Raw genomic sequence first — 19,309 nt, 5'->3', positions numbered from 1 at the left:
TAGCTGGGGGGAGAGTGTTGAGGGGGAGAGACTGGAGTGTGCAAGGACCTTGAAATGATAGAGGCAGATGCCCTGCCAGGTCATCAGAATGGGCCTGGAGGGACCTTGTCAGGCCAGGGAGTTTATTCTGAGGTTCTCAGGGACTGTATCCTGAGAACCGAGGGACTATGGAAAGTCTGCTGCCTCTAGGACAGATGTTGGACAAGGGAAAGACGAGAGATGGGGAGGCCAGGCGACTCCCGGGTTTCTTGCTCGCTGGAGGAAATGGGAGGGAGGAGGGCAGGGAAAGGTTCCAGGTCTGTTGAATCCGAGGCACTTGTGAGGGAGCGGGGTGGGCTGGGCCGAGTCTGGGGGCTTGGGAGAAAGATTGGATGCAAAGTCATGGGACTGGAAGCCGGGGGCTGAGAAATGGAGCCGGGCTCGTGAGCTCACGGTAGGGTAGCTGTGGGAAGGAGGCGAGGAGACCCAGGCCTGGCCCCCCACAGCCAGGCCCCCCTCAGCCAACCTCAGTCTGAGCGGCAGACCCAGCTCAGTGAGCTCCCAGGCGGAGCGGGAGGTAAAGCTTTACTTTCAAAGTGCTCCCGGCCCGAGGGCTCCTTCAAGGAGCCCGCAGCTGAAGCAGGAGACGGTCTTTATCCCAAGCAGCCCCCAGTCTGGCTGGGGGACACAGCCCCTCCCTCAGGGGCATGGTCTCAGAAGGGCACGGTCTCAGAAGGGCATGGTCTCAGAAGGGCACGGTCTCAGAAGGGCACGGTCTCAGAAAGGCATGGTCTGAGAAGGGCATGGTCTGAGAAGGGCATGGTCTCAGAAGGGCACGGTCTCAGAAAGGCATGGTCTCAGAAGGGCATGGTCTCAGAAGGGCATGGTCTCAGAAGGGCATGGTCTCAGAAGGGCATGGTCTCAGAAGGGTAGCTCAGCCCCTTGCATGGTGCCCTCGCTGCGCTGGGGGAGGCAGGGGCTGAGCCTCCATGTTAACAGTCTGGTTGGTGGGCCCCCTGGGCTGTGGGCATGTTGTCAGAAGGGCCCTGGAGACCTGAGGGGCCTTGGGAATGTGGTCTGGGCCCAGAGGCGAGCCTGGGGGCGGGGGGACAGGCAGGTTCGGCGCTCTGTCACCTTCACCCACCCCTCCCTCCATTCCCGCAGATGAGCCCACCAGCCCCAGCATTGACCTGCAAGCCAAGCACGTCCCCGCCTCCGCTGTGGTCTCCAGTGCCATGAACTCGGCTCCTGTCCTGGGCACCAGCCCAACCTCCCCAACCTTCACCTTTGCTCTCGGCCGCCATTACTCCAAGGACTGCAGTGAGTGCTCCCCACACCCATCCCCACGCCCCCCCTTGCTGCCCAGCCTCCACAGTCTCCGCGGGGCCTGCTACTGGATGTCTGACTCCTCCCGCTGGCTCCAGCTCCTGGCCCGGCCCAGAGCGGAGGGCCCCATGGAGGCCCCCCACCTGCGGCCCCCCTGACCCTTTGGCCCAATGCGGGCGTCTTGCAGGCAGCATCAAGGCTGGCCGCCGCTCCTCCTACCTGCTGGCCATCACCACGGAGCGCTCCAAGTCCTGCGATGACGGGCTCAACACCTTCCGGGACGAGGGCAAGCCCCTCCGGTGAGGACGGGGTGGGTCCGCCCCAGCCGGCTCGCCTGGGCCCCGAGCTCCTCGGCACACCGGGCAGCGAGCCCCGGGCGGCTCAGGTCCCGGCCGTGCTTCCCGCATTCCTCACTCCTGGTCCTTGCTCCCAGGCGCCTGCCGAACCGCGTGCCCAGCCTGCGGATGCTCCGAAGCTTCTTCACCGATGGGGTGAGTGGCGAGTGTGGGGAGGCGAGGGCGAGGAGTGCTGGGCAGGGCCCTGGCACAGGGTCCCGCCTGTGGCCTCTGCCATCTAACGGGCTCCTCTGGTTCCTGGCCTTTTCTTTCTCCCTGCCCGCCCACCCTCCTCCGTGGGCCCTGCCATCACTGAAAGGCACCACGTCCCCTCCCAGCCAAGGCCTTGGCGCTGGTCACTCCCCGTCTAGAATGCCCTTTCCCCAGCCCCCCTCAGCCACAGGACTCACTGTTCCAGGGTCTTCAGGTTTCTCTGGGCCTTCCCTGTGATTTCAGCCTCCGCCCCTGACATTCTGTGTCTCCCTTCGCAAGTTTGTCTTTCTCCTTCGCACTTGCCATGTTCCATAGTTTATATATCCAGCTCCTTTCCTGCCGTCTCCCAGCTGGGACGTAAGTTCCATGACGGCAGGATTTTATTTGGTCCGGTCGCTGCTTGGTCTCCATGGGAACCCAAACAGTGCCTGCACTAGGGAGGCACTTGGTCGGTATTTGAGCGTGTCTTCAGAGGACTCTGGAAAGTGGAGGGGGAGGCAGGGGAGCATAAGGTTGAGAATGATGGAGAAGCTGGTTTCCAGCCTCAGAACCTGGGGAAACACAGGGCCAATTCTGAAATGGCCTCAACTCTTAATGATGGATGGGCTGGAAAGGCCATCTTGATTTCGAACTCCGCCATCTTTGGTTCATTTAGCACCTTGCTGTATTTTCACCTGGCTTATTATTTTTTTGGAATACATTTTTATTGATGTTAGAGAGGAAGGGAGAGGGAGAGATAGATAGAAACATCAATGATGAGAGAGATCACTGTTCAGCTGCCTCCTGCATGCCCCCCCACTGGGAATCAAGCCCACAACCCAGGCATATACTCTTGGCCAGAATTGAACCCGGGACCCTTCAGTCCGCAGGCCAATGCTCTACATCCACTGCGCCAAACTGGCCAGGGCTGGCTTATTCTTTATATATATATATATATATTGATTTCAGAGAGGAAGGGAGGAGAGAGAGATAGAAACATCAATGATGAGAGACAATCACTGATTGGGGCTGCCTCCTGCACACCCCCTACGGGAGATCAAGCCCGCAACCCAGGCATGTGCCCTTGGCCGGAATCGAACTAGAGCCGCCTGGCTTATTCTTTATAACTGCCCCTGCCTGCCCACTTCTCCCTCCACACGTCATCTCTGTGGCTGGAGTCCTACTGACACCATCGTTTCCTCTGTTTAACTCTTTGTGGGCATGACTACCTGCTCCACTCACTCGGTCTTCATTGATGTTCGGACTTCCTCTGTTTATTTAACTCCGTGTTGACACAATTGCTTCCTCTGTTTCCTTCATTTCTTCAAGTCTATAAAACCCTGGGTGGCTCCAGGTCGGCTTTTCTGGCGTGGCGAGGCACATGGTCTGCCGTCAGAGCCTTTCCTCCTCTCCGGCTTCCCTAGCACCTGTGCCTCATGACCTCACCCCGAGGCTCAGAGCGGGCAAGCGAGGCCACGAGGCCCCACACAGCAGCAGGGCCTGGCACAGGCGTGCGCCCGGCCCCTGTGGCCGAGGTGGCCCATGGGGCTCCTGAGGGCCTGGCACAGGGGGAGCCACCTTACACTGCCCCCTGCTGTCTCGCCGCAGTCCTTGGACAGCTGGGGCACTTCCGAAGATGCCGATGCTCCTTCTAAGCGACATTCGACCTCGGACCTCTCGGACACCGCCTTCAGCGACGTCAGGAGGGAAGGCTGGTTGTATTATAAGCAGGTCCTCACCAACAAGGGGAAGGTAAGATGGCCGGAGGAAGGAGGTGAAGGTGGATGGAAGCTGGATCCGCAGACTCTCCGGCTCCTCACCCCGCAGCCTCCGGAGCCAGAGCGAACCGGCTGAGGCTGTAGCAGGCAGGGGAGAGGATAGATGCTGGGAAGAACTTCTGGGGACCCAGTGAACTCATGACAAAGAGGTCTGTTCTGTGGGATGGATCCGATGGCATTGCGCTCGGGATTCTGACAAAACCAGTCCCAGCGATCCTTGGTTGGCAGATCACACCCCCCCCCCCCCGCCCCCAGTGGCCATGAATATTCATAGGAAACGAGGGAGCGAGGGCCGGGTGATTCTCTCAGAGGGGCCGAGGCCCCCAAAGGAAGCAGAGGTCAGCCTGTTCGAGGCCGGCAGAACCTTTAGTCTTTATCCTGAGGGCCATGGCAGCCCCCGGGGCCTCTTTCAGTGGCTCCTGGGGAGTGAGCTAGAGAGGGCCAACGTGGAGGATCGGCTCCGAGCTGCCAGAGAGTCCAGGGGAGCGAGGAAGGGGGCTCGGGCCTGGGGACGGAGGGCGAGGACAGATAACCAGGGTCCGAAGAGGAGAAGGTGGGACCCCGGGCCTGTGGAGACTGAGCCTCTGTTCCAGGCTGAGGGAGTGGGAGGAGAGGCAGCCCTACTGCTGCCCCCCTCCCCCCTTCCCCCAGCAGCCCAGGCAGGGCTGAGCAGAGTGTGACCATAACCTGGGCCTGTCTCTCGATGATGAATTGCTGGGGAAGCTTAGGTGACTCACCTGTCCATGACTCAATTTCCTTGTCTGTACGTGGAGCTAATCATATTTATTGGTTCCTATGCCTATCGCTGGGGATTAAATGAGATGGATTTACCCAGTGCCTGGCATGGGGGTGGGGGTGGGGCTGCTGTTCTGCGTATTGCTGGTACTTGAATTTTCCATCCTGCCTCCTAGGGGTCTGTACCTGGAAAGGAGAGAGGCTTTGAGGTCAGACAGACTTAGATTCCTGCCCAGCCACGTATCAGGCATAAGGCTCATCTTCTGAGCCCCACTCTTCTGACCTGCAAGATGGAGTCACCCGGGTACCACGCCAAGGGCCGATGTGTCATCGGGCAGGACTGGCTTATCTGTGTCCCCATCCAGCCTGTGGATAATGACTGAGGGCGTGGCCCACCCCGATTCTCAGCGGAGGTTCTCAGGATTTCGTAGCGAGGGATCCGGGCCAGTCCTGCCCTGCTGGGCTTCATGACGAGCAGGAATAGCTCGGTTGCATAACAGCTACGAGCGCCTATGTTCATGGTGGGGGCGTCCGGGGCAGAGGCATAGCGTAGGTGACCCTCGCCTCGGAGCGGCGGGCGAGACATGAGGGATGTGTGAGGATCCACCACGCTGGCAGGGGAGAGAGCCGTCTGACCGGGGAGATGCCCTCCTGGATGGTCTGGAGAGAGGTGGGCACCCGGGAGCCAGGGCAAGAGGTGGAAGCCAAGATGGGGGCGTTGGGTGCCTGCTCGGGGGGCCTTGCCGCTCAGGGCAAGCCTTGGCAGGGATGTGAGCGGAGGGTGTGTTGATCCTGTGACAGGAAGAGGCAAGGCCGCTGCTTTGTCCGGGGAGCGAGGATGTGGGCCCCGACCAAGCCTGTGGCAGGGGCTGAGGGGAGGGGACGGTTTAGAGAGATTCGGGGGAAGAGGCCTGGGCTTGCTGACGGCCGGAGGTGAGGGAGGAAGGGGTGGGTGGGTAGTGGGACCGTCCCCCGAGCCATGGGCACTGAGGCACAGGTTTGGGGAAAAGAAGCCAACAGGTTGCCCTGGGGTCTTGTGGAGTCCAAGGTGGAGGTGTCCTGGGAACAGAGGCTCCGAGGGTGTGCGCTCAGGATGGAGGTCCCCCTGGGGGGGCATTGGTCCGTCAGGGGGTGCTCGGCACCTGCCCCCAGGTTTGGGGGCACAGGGGGAGAGGGCACGAGACAGGCTGCACCTTGAAAGGAATTGGGGGGGTGGGATCCAAGGAGGAGAGTCAGCAAGTGGCTGTGGACCAGGGTGACCTCGGAGGGCAGCGGGGCCAGTGGTGTGGCTGACGAAGGGCAGCCAGGTGTGGACAAACTCTCTGGCCCAGCATCTGAGCCCCGTGAAGCCTGTGAGGCCTGCACTCCTGCCTGCCAGGCAGCCTGTCCTGGCTCTCGGTGGCCCCAAAAGGCCACCCACAGTGTCTCCCGGGCAGGGAGAGGAGCCGGCCCCTTTCTGCTCAGTGACCAGCTCTGGACAACAGGGGCCTCCCCTCCCATCTTGACCAGAACCCCCTCTCCCCCGTCCCCGAGGTCCCATGGCCTGGAGTGAGGAGAGGGCCCCTCAGTCAGCTTCTGGCCCTTGATCTGTTCAGAGTCCGGATTGCCAGTCAGCTGCCGGCTTCTCCCACAAGCCCAGCCCCTCCTGGGTGGCCCCCCCCCCCAATACCCACACACACACCCCAGTCTGTTTCAGAGACATTGACTGTCACGCAGAGGGGAGAGGGCGTGACACTCACTGCAGCCACGGACACAGCACTTGAGCTGGATGCGACCTTGGAGGCCAGCTAGTTCCCGCTCGTTTTAGCAGCAGGAAGTGCTGATGCCAGGGGAGAGGGCCAAGGTCACTAGCTGGTTCTGTCTCAAAGGGCAGCCTTATCACCACCTCACTTGGACGTTGACATTCTTCTTGAGGGTCCTGCTGTGTCCGGCCCGGGCCCCCAGGTCGGTGGCGGTGGGCAGGGCTCACAGCCAGGCCTGTACTGCTCTGAGCAGCCTCCGTCCGGCCAGAGCAAAGGAGCTCAGGCGGAGGTGGAACCCCTGCCCTCAGGTGCTCCGAGGAGGACTCACTCATGTAGTCAGTAAATACTGATGAGCACTTCCCTTGGGTCTGCTGAGGCTCTGGGATGGGGGATGTGGTCTGAGAGGACAGACACGCTTTCTGCTCTCAGAATCTCACCGTAAACCAGAGAATTCAAACAGGGGAATCGAACAGGCTGATGTGACTGCCTCTCCGTTGGGAGTGCAGGGGCTCCTACAGAAAACAGTGATCAGGGAAGGTCTCCCCGGCGAGGGGGTGTTGCTGACCTTTGAGCTCAGGCCTGGCGGGCGAGAAGGGGGCAGCCACATGAAGCGAGAGGAGGGGCTCCTGGCAGAAGGGGCAAGTGCAGCCTGGCTGCTGGGATGGCGCAGTGGTTTTACCTCACCAGGTGAACCAGGAGTCACGATTTGATTCTCGGTCAGGCCACATGCCCAGGTTGCGTGCTCGATCCCCGGTACGATCAGCTGCAGGCGGCAGCCGATCAATGATTCTTTCTCATCATTGATGTTCCTATCTCCCCCTCCCTCTTGGAAATCAATACCAATATATTACTTTATTTTTACTACCTACAGTCCTCCGCTCTACCAGCTGAGCTATCGAAGGGAGCTATTTTTTAAAAAGGAGAAGGAACAGTACGTGCAAAGGCCTGGAGACAGGATGGGCACGCTTGTCCCTGCAGAGGGCCCTGTGGCTCGGCGCAGTGAGGAAGAGGAGGGAGAGGAGATGGGTTTGGGGGGGGGGGGGGGGGACCAGATCACAGAGTCCTTAGGTTTGATTCCAAGACCCTGGGCGCCCATGAGAGGGCGCGGAGCAGGGAGACGCGCGGTCTCGGCTGCATTTCAAACGGCGGCCGCAGCCGCCGGGCAGGGAGCGGATGGGGAGGTGAGAGCGGAGACGGGGCAGTTTGTGCCATTGTCCAGGCCAGAGGTGCTGACGGTGTGGACAAGGTGTTCGCAGGAGGGAGGGAGACAGGTGATGCCTGGGAAGCAGAAGTGACTTTCTGATAGGCTGGAAGGTGAGGAAAAGGGAGGAGACGAAGGCACCTTTCAGGTTTCTGGCCAACTGGGTCGGTTTCCGGAGCTGGGAAAGACGGGGGCGGCGGGAGAACAGGTTTGATGGTGGAAACCAATTGCCCCATAGGAGCCAGCACGTGGGGATGCTGCTCAGGGCGGGAGGCGCAGGACGGGCCGAAGGGACAGTGACGTCACCGGGGAAGCACGCAGGGAGAGGGAGCCCAGGACCAGGCCCCGGAGCTCCATCCTGAGGGCAGGGTCCAGCCTCAGCTCTGCTGCCCTTTGGGGCGATGGTTCTGGGTTGTGATGCTCTCCTGAGCATCGGGGCTGCGTAGCAGCACCCTTGGCCTCTACCCGCTGCTCGCTGCCACAGCCCTTCAGGTGTGACGACCAAACTTGTCTCCAGACAGCTGCGGAGAGGCTAAGGAACGGGCTGAGAAGTTGCTACGTTGGCGACTGCGTGGCCTTGAAAGTGGCTTTCTGGGAAGGGGTAGAGGCGGAGAGGCGGGGAGAGCTAGCGCGGTGGACCGATGTGAAGGGGAGCACGTATGGGCGAGGAGCGGCTCTGTGAGGACGTACGTCGGACGGCACATGCTGGGTGCGGCCCCTCCTGGTCCTCCCAGGCATGGCCAAGGCCAGGTGGGTGTTGACGCTAGTCTCTAAGGATGCTAAGATCTGAGGATGCTAATCTTTGAGGATGCTACGCTTTAAAAAGAAGGCTTCAGACCCTCTGGGGAGACTGAGAACGACGGCAGGGGTGTCCAGGAAGGTGAGGAGCCGAGCGTTGAGGCCTCTGAGCAGGAGGCTGCCCAGGTTCCGGCGGAGTGAAGCAGGGGGGCCCCTGCAGGCAATGGGGTGTCTGCAGCTTCCAGCCCGCCCCCGGCCGCTCTGGGGCGGCGGGCAGCCTGTCCTCTCACCCTCCTCCCCCCGTATCTCCTCCCGCTTGTGTCTCCCTGCAGAAAGCGGGCGGCGGCCTGCGCCAGTGGAGGCGGGTGTTCGCCGCGCTGCGGGCGCGCTCCCTCTCGCTGAGCAAGGAGCGGCGGGGGCCCGGGCCGGCGGCGGCGGGGGCGGCGGCCGGCGCAGGTGAGGACGAGGCGGCGCCCGTCTGCATCGGCTCCTGCCTGGTGGACATCTCCTACAGCGAGACCAAGAGGAGGCACGTGTTCCGGCTGACCACCGCTGACTTCTGTGAATATCTCTTTCAGGCTGAGGACCGGGATGACATGCTGGGCTGGATCAGAGCGATCCGAGAGAACAGCAGGGCCGAGGGCGAGGTGAGGGCCGGGCCCAGCCCCCGCGGGGCCACCCCTCCCCGGCCGTGGCCCCCCTCCCGCCCGCTGAGCCTCAGTGCCCTCTGCCGTGAAAGGGGCTGGCCGCTGTGCCCCACTAGGGTTTGGGGTGAGCACGTGGCTCGCCGAGTGCCTGCGTCTCCAGGGTGCGTGGCTGGCAGTGACACCACTCTAGGAAGGACAGGGATTATTAGCGTTATTAATTATTGCTGTGATCGCAGGCTGTGGCCCAGAGAGGTCAGCTCCAGGCCGGCCTCGGCTCCCCGCTGCAGGGCCAGCAGGGTGTGTGTGTGTGTGTGTTTCCTAGGGAATGCGGTACAGAATGAGGTGTCCTTGTGCCAGGCCTGGGGCTGCCCTTCTGACAGGACGGGCCTGTCTGCAGGGACATGAACACAGTGACCTTGGGAGGAGGCCAAGAGGCCGGCCTTTGGCAGCAGGCAGCAGGGACCGAGCCAAGGTTCTGGCAGGGACTCCGGAGAATTTGAAAAAGAAATGGTGCCCCTTCCTGGGCAGCTGCTCACCAGGGGCCGGGCTGGCGTTTCCGCTCCACCCGGCCCTCCCTGGCCCGGTGCCCGCACTCCGAATCCGGACACACCTGCCCAGGATGGCCCGAGGCCCGGGCCGGGGCGGTCTCTGCTGGCTGGCAGTGCTCCGCTGGGCCAGACCCTCTTGTTGGGGACACAGCCTCCCCCTCAGCCAGGCTCTGCGCCCCCGCCCCCCAGGACATGGTCTCTGTCCTCACGGCCGGAGGACAGTACCTGGGATCTGGGCCTGCCCTGGGAGGCCTGGCTGGGCTGCCCCCAGCAAGGCATGGCCAAGGGTTCCAAGCCGCTTAGCTGCCCGCCTGGGGCCCCTCTCCTGGGCCTGGGCAGGACTGTGAGGAGTGCTGTGTGCATAGGTCTGCCCCCAAACCCTGAGGCTGCGGTATTATCCCTCCCCTGTCACTGCTGAGGGGACTGAGGCTCAGAGAAGCGAAGTGGGTCACTCGGGGTCTCACGGCCTGGCCTGGCTCCCTCCAGGGTCTGTCCTTCCAGCGGCAGATGGAGGAGAGGGGCGGCGAGGCCGAGGCAGGAGCCGGGGATGAGCTCTGGGCGGGCCGTGCGGGCACTGACCGCTCTGCACTCTCTTCCCTCCTCCAGGACCCCGGCTGTGCCAACCAAGCTCTGATCAGCAAGAAGCTTAATGATTACCGAAAAGTGAGGTGAGCCAGCCTCGGGAGCAGGCCTGGCTGGGCGGGGGGGCACTTCCGGCCTAGGTCATCCTCCTGGCTCACCTCCGAGGAGGGCCGCCTCTGGGGACGGGGGCGGGGGGGGGGCAGGGGACTTGAGGGTTTGCTCAGGGATAGAGGGAGGCCCACGGTGGTGGGAGGCCGGGGCGGTGGGTGCTGGGTCACCCGGATGAAGACGCCTCCTTTCCCCTCTTCCTCCGCAGCCATAGCTCTGGGCCCAAAGCCGATTCCTCCCCAAAAGGCTCTCGGGGCCTGGGGGGCCTCAAGTCTGAGTTCCTCAAACAGAGTGCGGCCCGCGGCACCCGGACTCAGGACCAGCCTGCAGGGGGCAAGGGTAGGAGGCTGCTGCTAAGGGGGCGACATGCGTGCGGCTGGGGGGGTGAGGTCAGCTTGTGGGTCTGCAAGGGAGCAGAGGACCAGTGAGTGTGAGTGTTTGTGTGTGTGTGTGTGTGTGTGGCTGTGTGTGCCTGTGAGTATGTGCGCCTGTGAGTTTGAGTGTGTATGTGGTATATGTGTGTGTGTGTGCTTGTGTGTGTGTGTTGTGTGCCCGCCTGTGTGTGTGTGTGTATGTGTGTGTACCTGTGAGTGTGAGTGTATATGTGGTGTGTGTGTGTGCCTGTGTGTGTGTCTGGGGGTGGGTGTGTGTGTGTGTGTGTGTGTGTGCGCACCAGGGTTATTGCTGTGTCTGCCCATGTGTGTGTGCCTGGATCCTGATTTCTTCCAAGACCTCCCTGCTGGGTAGTCACCCAGTGAGCCTGCTGTGTCCCCTCAGGGCGGAGGCTGGTCTCTGAGGATGTAGCCTTTTCCCTCTCCACACTCTCTGGGCTGTTAGAAGTCGTTCCCGTGGGTATACCAGGGGTCCCGGAGCCACAGAGTCCTCACCTAACTCCCGGGCCCCTCTCCCCAGTTAGAGCCCGCCTCCCTTTGGCCTCGCACGTGGTGTATGTTTCCCATCAGCCCTCAGCACCCCAGGCCTCTCTGAGGGCCCCACGTGTCCAGGCGTGTGCGTGTGGCGGTGAGTGTGCTGCCACCCCTCCCGGGCCCAGCTCACCCGCGCTCTCTGCCCCCCCTCCAGATGACAGTGCTGCTGCCCCCAAAAGCCCCTGGGGCATCAACATCATCAAGAAGAACAAGAAGGCGGCACCCAGGGCATTCGGGATCCGGCTGGAAGAGTGCCAGCCGGCCACGGAGAACCAGGTGGGTCTCCACCACACTGCGGAGCGCCAGGGGCGGGGAGACCGAGCGGAAGGGACTTGGAAGCAGCTGTCCACCTGGCCTTACCGACAGCCGGGGGGGGGGCGGAGAGGGAGCAGCAGAGCGAGGCCGAGCCCGGAGCCCCGGAGCCCCGGAGCCCTTCTCAGACCAGGCGAGGCGTGGGGTTATTCTAGCCCCAGACTGTGGGCAGTGAGGGCCTTCTGTCCCCTCAGAGGTCCCTGGCCGCAGCTGGGCCTCGCACTGGCCCCAGCTCGGTCTCCCCACCTCCTCTGGCCCTGGTGGGGATGCTGCCCTCACCCCCTCCCCCCGCCCCGCCCTGTCCTGCCGTCCCAGCACGTCCCCCTGATCGTGGCCGCGTGCTGCCGCATCGTGGAGGCACGCGGGCTGGAGTCCACAGGCATCTACCGGGTGCCGGGCAACAACGCGGTGGTGTCCAGCCTGCAGGAGCAGCTCAACCGCGGGCCCGGCGACATCAACCTGCAGGACGAGGTGGGCCTGGCTCGGGGAGCAGCGGGCGGGGGGGCGCCCCCGAGGTGGGGGGCGTGTCTTTTGTGTTTGTGATGCCCTGCAGTGTGCCAGCACTGGGCCGGGCACCCAGATGGGTATGGCAGGATTGCCCTTGCTGTCCACCCCGGGGGTGGCATCCCCCGGCTGAAGGGGAACCAATAGATGCAGTCAGGGCCCGGAAACCCCGAGACAGAGGTCGGCGGGCAACAGGGTTTGGGGCCTCAAGAGGGAGCTGCGTTCACTAAAAGCAAGAGAGAGCCGGCCGGGGAAGGGCGTTCGGGCAGAGGAAGTGGCCTGAGCGAAGGCAGGGACTCTGAAGGCTGGTCATCAGCCCACATGCCTTTCCTGGAAAGGGCCAGGGAGTGAGTATTTGAGGACTTTGTTACGATACAGTCTCCATTGCTTACCTCTCTTCCCTTCCTCCTCCTTTTTTTGTTGTGTTCCCAGCCCCCTCCCCCGCCCCAATGATCCTTTAAAAATATAAAATCCATTCTTTTTTTTTTCTTTTTTTAAAATATATTTTATTGATTTTTCACAGAGAGGAAGAGAGAGGGATAGTGAGTTAGAAACATCGATGAGAGAGAATCATCAATCAGCTGCCTCCTGCACACCCCCTACTGGGGATGTGCCCACAACCAAGGTACATGCCCTTGTCCGGAATCGAATCCGGGACCTTTCAGTCCGCAGGCCGACGCTCTATCCACTGAGCCAAACCGGTCCCGGCTAAAATCCATTCTTAAAATACAAAAAAAAGGAAAAAAAAAAAGAAAAAGAAAAAGAAATGAAATCCATTCTTACCTTAAGGGCCATGCGAAGACCGGCCGCTGGTGGGGTGACACTCGGGCCGTGGTGGCAGGCCTGGCGTGGAGGCGGGGAGCACACGGTGTTTCCGGAGTGGCCAGCCCGATGGGGGCTGCGGGAGGGAGAGGGAGCGGCTGGTCCCCGGAGGGGGGCAGGCCTCTGACAGCCACACTGGAGTTTGCAGCAGGGCAGTGGTTCTCGGGCCGTGTTTTCCAGATCTTACGTTTCTCCAGAGGGGCTGGGGAGGCCAGGGCCGGGTCAGGACCCCCGCTCCTCTCTGAACCTCGTTGGGTTTTCACGTAGGGTTTTATTTAACACGGGCGCTGCTGAAAACGCGGCTTTGGGAAACCACGGTCTGGGCAGTGAAGTCTCATGAGTCACGAACCATGGAACCTCGGGTGATCCTTGTGCCCGGGGAAGGGAGGGGGGGACGAGACACGTGTGTGGAAAGTCGTGGGCCGGAGGAGAGGCTGGTCTCTCGTTCAGGACCAGATTGTGCCCCGGGGACGAGAGGCTGCTGGTGCGGCAGCAGATGGCAGGCTTGAGAGTTTGCATCTTTGAAGGATGAGTAGGAAGGGGGGTGGCGTTTTCTAGACTCCCGGAGCGGGGTCTGAGCGTGGGGGCAGAGAATAGCCCTCACCCTGGGCGTGGGGCGAGTGAGGCGGAGGCTCTTGATGGCTTCACGGAAGCCGTTGACCTTGATCTAATGGGTGATAAGAAGGAAGCCGTCGATGGGGAGGCATACATGAGAGGGGGCTGTAAAGAGGACGCTTTAGTTTGTTCCTAAGGCCCAGGCCTAAGGAAAGCCCGGAGCAGGGCGTGTGGAGAGAAAGGACTGATCTGTGGGAAGTGGACTCAGTGGTCCTCGGAGAACAAGGAGGGTGGATGGGAGCAGCTCCGAGGGCTGGCTGCAGAAGAGGGAGGGAGGAGGGGCAAGAAGAGCCAGGAGTCTGAGCTGGGCCTGGGAGTATCTACCCCTGGCGGGAACGGGAAGTAGGACAGGAGAGGGAGGCTGTGGCAGGGAGCGGCCCCACTGGATTTGGGGTGATGATGAGTCACCCACCTGGGGGTGATGGCATAATCAGATCCTAGACCAAGAGTGGACCGGTGAGGGGGCAGGGGTCATGCTGGGGCTTGCAGGTGAGATGGTGGAGGGAGCTGCCCCGTGGGAGGAGGGTGGGTCTCAGGAGCGCCAGGCCCAGGCCCTGACGGGGCAGATGGGAGGGGAGTGCGGGTAAGGCTGGGGATGAGGGGTGGGTACCTGCTCAGAGGAAGGGTCACGAAACACAGGGCAAGGCCTTGGGTTTGGCAGCTGGGAAATGAGAAGAGCCCACGCACCAGGGCCAGGAGGCAGCGGAGGGAAGTGGGCGGTGCTGACTGGGAGGGGCGAGTGTACACTGCAGCCCGTAGCCGGGCTGTAGCCGTGGAGAGGAGGGCCCAGCGGGGGGTGGCCAGCTATTGGGTGTGTGGTTTGGCCGTAGATGTCAGCGGGGTCGCTGGTCCGTGGGGTGGTGCAGGGCTGGAAGGCAAGCTTTGTGTGGGGGTGACACTGACTCCTGTTGGCGCTGTGGGGAGGGGAGGGGAGGACACGTGGGATGGTCGAGCATGAAGCTCTGGATCCCTTGTAACGAGTGTGCATTTTGTGGAGCCGTATGTCTCTGAATGTGCCTGCAGTTGAGGTGTGTACGTCTGTGTCTGTCTGTGTTGTTTTCTGGGCATGACTTTCTCTGAGCAGTTCCCATCGAGGAGGTTAACCTAGACTTTGTGCGGGGTGATGGTGCCCCCTGGTGGGAAGAAGGAACAATGACCCAGCTGTTCATTCTTGTAGTCAACAACCATTGGTTTAGATCAGGGTTTCTTCAACCGTGACACCTTGGACAGAATAATTCTTTGTTGCGGGAGGCTGTCCTGCGCTTTGGAGGGGGTTGGCAGCATCCCTGGCCTCCAGCCACTAGGTGCCAATGGCACCCTCACCCCCACCCCCACCCTCTAGTGCACATGTGTCAAACACAAGGCCCGCGGGCCAAATCCAGCCCGCCAGGCCTTGCAATGTGGCCCGCACCGCGCTGTCATCACTGCACTCCGCTGTCAGTTTATGACATTGTCAGTTTATGACTGTTCAGTAAACCATTCGGCCCGCGATTTAGGCTGGATTTTAGATTTTGGCCCCTTCTCTGATTGAGTTCGACACCTCTACTCTAGTGTGAAAAACAAAATGGGTCCAGACGTTGCCCGAGTCACCCTGTTTGAGACCTTTTCAGTGCCAGGCTGACAGAGCTGTGGGCGATAGGAACACGGGGGGAATGAGACAGACACGACCCCTGCCCCTCCTGGAGCTGACGGGCAGACGGGCAGACGGGCAGGACGAGGAAACAGACGCCCACAGTAATGGCCAGTGGGAGAAGCGGAGTCGGGCTGTGGCTGTGGCAGACGGCAGGGCAGTGGTAACGGTGGCCGCGTCAGCGGTAACAGTCAGACAGGCCTCTCTGAGGAGGTGACACTGAGGCAGCGTGAGGGGCTCGGCATTGGAGGGTTGGGGGAGGAGAGCTCTGGGAGGGGACGGGCACGTGCAAAGGGCCGGAGACGAAGGTGCCGAGCATGAGCGTGTGCGAGGCCAGGGCAGGGACAGGAGAGGCGCCCGGGACGGCTCTCCGCTGCTGAATGGGGGAACGGGAGCTGGCACTGAGTAGGCACATGTGGCCTGTGGGCAGGATGGCCTCGGGAAGGGTTTCCGCCCCTGCCCCTCCCCGGGCCTGAACCAGAGAAGCCTCTGGTCCTTCCTGCGGACGGGCCACGTTGGAGCTCACTGGCCGGCGGGAGCAGAGGGCCTGGAGCCGGGTGGTCGGGGGCTGCTGGGGACTGTTCGCTGCCCCCAGTGAATGGCCTTGGCCCAGAGGTCCCTGGTCCGGGCAGAGGTTGGTGTAAGTGGGTTCCAGGGAGGGCTGGCCTGGGCCTGGGCCGGGCCTGGGCTCTAGGGCTGGACTAGCATGAAGGCCGAGCACCTGGGGCATGGAGGGTGGGCACCTGGGCTGGGCCAACCTGTAGCCTGATTTCTCTGTCCCTCTCCAGCGCTGGCAAGACCTCAACGTGATCAGCAGCCTGCTCAAGTCCTTCTTCCGGAAGCTGCCTGAGCCTCTTTTCACTGATGGTGAGTAGGGGGTGGGAGTGGAAAAATGGGAGGAGGAGGGACACTCTGACCACTTTTTAAATTGGATTTGTTGGTGTTATTTTGTGGTGTGTGTGTGTGTGTGTGTGTTTTAATACAAAAGAAACGTGGGTGTGAAAAGCAGGCAGTACAGATACAAACAAACGCACAGGTCCTGTCCTTCTCCTGCTCTCTCCGAGGTTATGCTAACGTTCTCTGAGCATCTCCTCTGTGCCAAGCACTGCTCCCTACAACTCCCCGAGGCAGGCACTACCTCCACTTCACAGAGGAGGAGACTGAGGCACACAGAGGGTACATGACCTGCCCACGGCCCACAGGCGGTAAGGGCTGGAGCCAGGATTAGGCCCCAGGCATCTGGCTTCAGGGCCCAGCTCTGAGCTGCTGCTGAGCAATGCTGTTTCCATCCAGACACATAACAAAGACACACAGGTATTCAGTGGCGGCTGATAAATGTTTAACCTCTGGCTCTCGGGGGGGGGGGGGGGGGGGGGGGCAGGGGAGGGGCTTAGTCTGTAGTGTTTTTCAATTTGCATAAACACTCCCACCAGGCTGATTTCCAGCCGCCATAGACAGGATAGATCCGCTGTGAGCCAGGTGGAGCCAGAGGTGGACTCGGTAGGACGGAGGTGACGGCTCTCAGAGCCAGGGGGCGGGCCCCAGCACACCACCGGTTGGGTTACTCCTGACAAAAGAGGCTTGTAATTGTGAGATTCATTCATGTCAGCACAAAGAGCTCTTCCTGGTTCTTCTTTTAAATCAGCCGCGGAGAATTTCATAGTCTGGATAGACTATCATTTGTCTAGTCACTCCCCCACCGATGGATATTTCTGTGGCCTTCCAATGTTTGCACAGAACACATTGCAGTGACTTTCCTGGCACGTGTCCCTGTGCACCTGCCTCAGTGTCCTCGGGGCAGACTTCTAGGTCCCCGTCCCTGGTAAACATTTTTTTAAAAAGATATATTTAATTTTTTAATTAGAGTTGACACACCCTATTATGTTACCTTCAGGTGTACATCCTAGTGATTAGACATTTATAAACCTTATGAAGTGATCCCCCCGATAAGTCTAGCACCCATCGGACACCTACATAGTCATTACGGTATTATTGACTATATTCCCTGGGCTGTAATTTGCACCCTGTGACTGTGTTTATAACTGGCAATTTGCACATCCTAATCCCTTCGCTGGTAAACATTTTTGAAGGCTTACATCAGGTGGCACTCTGAGAAGGGGGCCTCGAGCACACCCCCTGAAAGCGTAAAAGAACATTAGGGCCCCCCCCTCCCGCCCCAGCATTGGGGATTATTAATATTTTAAACCTTTGCTAGTTGCGGAGGGGAAACGGCATCTCATTGTTGTTTTCATTTTCTTTTTTTTTTTAATATATTTTTATTGATTTTTTTAACAGAGAGAAAGGGAGAGAGATAGAGAGCTAGAAACATTGATGAGAGAGAAACATCGACCAGCTGCCTCCTGCACACCCCCCACTGGGATATGCCCACAACCAAGGTACATGCCCTTGACCGGAATCGAACCTGGGACCTTTCGGTCCGCAGACCAACGCTCTACCACTGAGCCAAACCGGCTTCGGCTGTTGTTTTCATTTTCCTTTCCCTCATTACTGAGGAGATTACCTGTCTTTTCATTAGTTTATTGGTCTTTTCTATGTCCTTTGTACTTGCCTGTTCAGACTGTGTGCCCATTTTTCTATTGGATTGTCTGTCTTTTTTCATATGGATTTATAGGAGACACGAGTCCTTTGTTAGTTTTTGCAAATGTTGGGGCTGCCATTTGCCTTTGAACCTGCAGTAGGCTCTACTGGGTAGAGAAATCGGAAACAGTTGTTTTAAGTCAGTCAAAGCTGTTAATCTTTCACGGATTCTGCATCTCATGCTTAAGAAGGCCTTATGATTATGTGACTGTTTTCTTATTTTTCCCCAATATTTTAATATCTTTATACTTGGCTCTGTAATGCAGTTAGATGTGTATTATGTGAGCTAGATACAGACCCCGCCCACCACCACCATTAACATAGCTAATGGTCCCAGGGACATTTACTGACGCCTCCAATACAGATGTAAAGGGCCACCCTGGCCGAATCCGGTTTGGCTCAATGGATAGAGCATCGACTTGGGGACTGAAAGGTCCCGGGTTCGATTCCGATCAAGGGCATGTACCTTGGTTGCGGGCATATCCCCAGTGGGGGGTGTGCAAGAGGCAGCTGATCGATGACTCTCTCTCATCGATGTTTCTAACTCTCTATCTCTCTCCGTTCCTCTCTGTAAAAAAATCAATAAAATATATTAAAAAATAAAATAAAATAAAATAAAATAAAATAAAGGGCCACCCTGTCACATCGGAAGGACCCACGTGGCCCGTTCTCCTCCCTCCTGGGCCGACCCTGTCAGCCTCCCCGCCCGGCCCCGCTGCTCGCTGTGCTCTCCCTGTATTTGCTTCAGTGTCCGGGGGGCCAACCCCTTCCTCATCATCTGCCTCCAGAGAACGGGCAGAGGCTCACCTCATGCCTTCACTCATCCGGATGACGTTTAGAATAAAGTTACCACGTTCCACTTTTTAAAAGTTCCCCATGGACTTCCGAAGGGAGCTGGGGGACTCCTGACGCCGGTGGGGTGGGGTGGACGGGGTGGGGGGGGTGTAGAGTCTGAAAGGCCCCTCCCTCTGTCTAAGCATTCTCTGAGCATTGGCCTCGTGGGTCCTTGTCCTGAGGCGGGTGCCGGTATTGCATGCAGCCCGGACGGTGCACCTCGGCGACCCCGGGTCAGGGGCACGCGGGAGTACAGTGCGGGGGGTGGGGGGTTTGGGCCGTGAACAGAGGCCACGGAGCCTCCGGAGCTGGAGCAGAGCAGGCCTCCCTGCCCTTCAGCCCCAAGCTTCCCCCTTTCTCTAAAGGGTCTCTGCTCTGTTCTAGACAAATACAACGACTTCATCGAGGCCAATCGCATTGAAGACTCGAGGGAGCGGTTGAAAACACTGCGGAAACTGGTAAGGAGAGAGACACCGTGGGGCAGAGGGCAGACTGGGTTGGGAGAGCACCACGGTCCCAGGAGGCCCGGGGCCCAGGGCCTCCAATTCCCTCCGTGACCTTGGGAAGCCATTCTCCACTCAGCTTCCCCATCTCTGCCAGGGGGGCAGAGAGAGGGTGGATTCCGAGCCCCTGAGGAATGGCAGTGGGAGCCCCTTTGGGGCGTGATGGACCAGGGAGGCCATGACAGGCTGGTTCCATCCTCTTCTCTCTCCTGCCCAGATCAGGGACCTCCCAGGACACTACTATGAAACCCTGAAGTTCCTCGTGGGCCATCTGAAGACCATTGCTGACCACTCGGAGAAAAACAAGGTGGGTGGGGCTCCATGTGGCGTGTGGGGGCGGGAAGCGTCCCTGGGTCTCCTCAGCATATTCCGAGCTCCTCTGGGTCAGATACTCGCACGCCACTCCTCCCGGCAGTGCTTCTCCCTCGGAACTGCCTCCTGTGGCTGATGAAAATCCGTCCTCCTGTGGCCCCTCGCTCTGCCCTCTGCGGGGCCAGCGCTGAGAACAAAAACTGGTTTCCCTCTGCCTCTCTCTGGCCCAGCCAGTGTGGCTCAGCGGTTGAGCATCCACCTATGAACCAGGAGATCATGACTGTTGATTACTGTCAGGGCATATGCCTGGGTTGCAGGCTCGATTCCCAGTGTGGGGAAAGC

At 60.1% G+C, this 19,309-nt stretch overlaps 1 protein-coding gene across 7 annotated transcripts in view; it reads left to right on the top strand.

Annotated features, from left to right (window-relative positions):
- Positions 1 to 19,309, top strand: part of ARHGAP23 (Rho GTPase activating protein 23) — a 63,336-nt gene that overhangs the window by 32,317 nt on the left and 11,710 nt on the right. For 6 of the 7 annotated variants that reach the window (XM_084862177.1, XM_084862176.1, XM_084862180.1 and 3 more), the window contains 12 exons: positions 1,144 to 1,299; positions 1,493 to 1,604; positions 1,739 to 1,796; positions 3,441 to 3,584; positions 8,359 to 8,673; positions 9,828 to 9,889; positions 10,120 to 10,250; positions 10,992 to 11,113; positions 11,465 to 11,620; positions 15,509 to 15,587; positions 18,537 to 18,610; positions 18,873 to 18,962. In XM_084862177.1, the coding sequence (XP_084718303.1) occupies positions 1,144 to 1,299; positions 1,493 to 1,604; positions 1,739 to 1,796; positions 3,441 to 3,584; positions 8,359 to 8,673; positions 9,828 to 9,889; positions 10,120 to 10,250; positions 10,992 to 11,113; positions 11,465 to 11,620; positions 15,509 to 15,587; positions 18,537 to 18,610; positions 18,873 to 18,962 (1,499 nt within the window). The remainder of the gene's footprint in view (positions 1 to 1,143; positions 1,300 to 1,492; positions 1,605 to 1,738; positions 1,797 to 3,440; positions 3,585 to 8,358; positions 8,674 to 9,827; positions 9,890 to 10,119; positions 10,251 to 10,991; positions 11,114 to 11,464; positions 11,621 to 15,508; positions 15,588 to 18,536; positions 18,611 to 18,872; positions 18,963 to 19,309) is intronic. The other variant, XM_084862179.1, reaches the window with a different exon arrangement.

This window comes from Pipistrellus hanaki (assembly GCF_964339955.1).
Source record: "Pipistrellus hanaki genome assembly, chromosome: 16".
Lineage (NCBI taxonomy): Eukaryota > Metazoa > Chordata > Mammalia > Chiroptera > Vespertilionidae > Pipistrellus > Pipistrellus hanaki.
The sequence above is the reverse complement of the archived record's forward strand: the minus strand, read 5'-3'. Positions and strand labels throughout refer to the sequence as shown.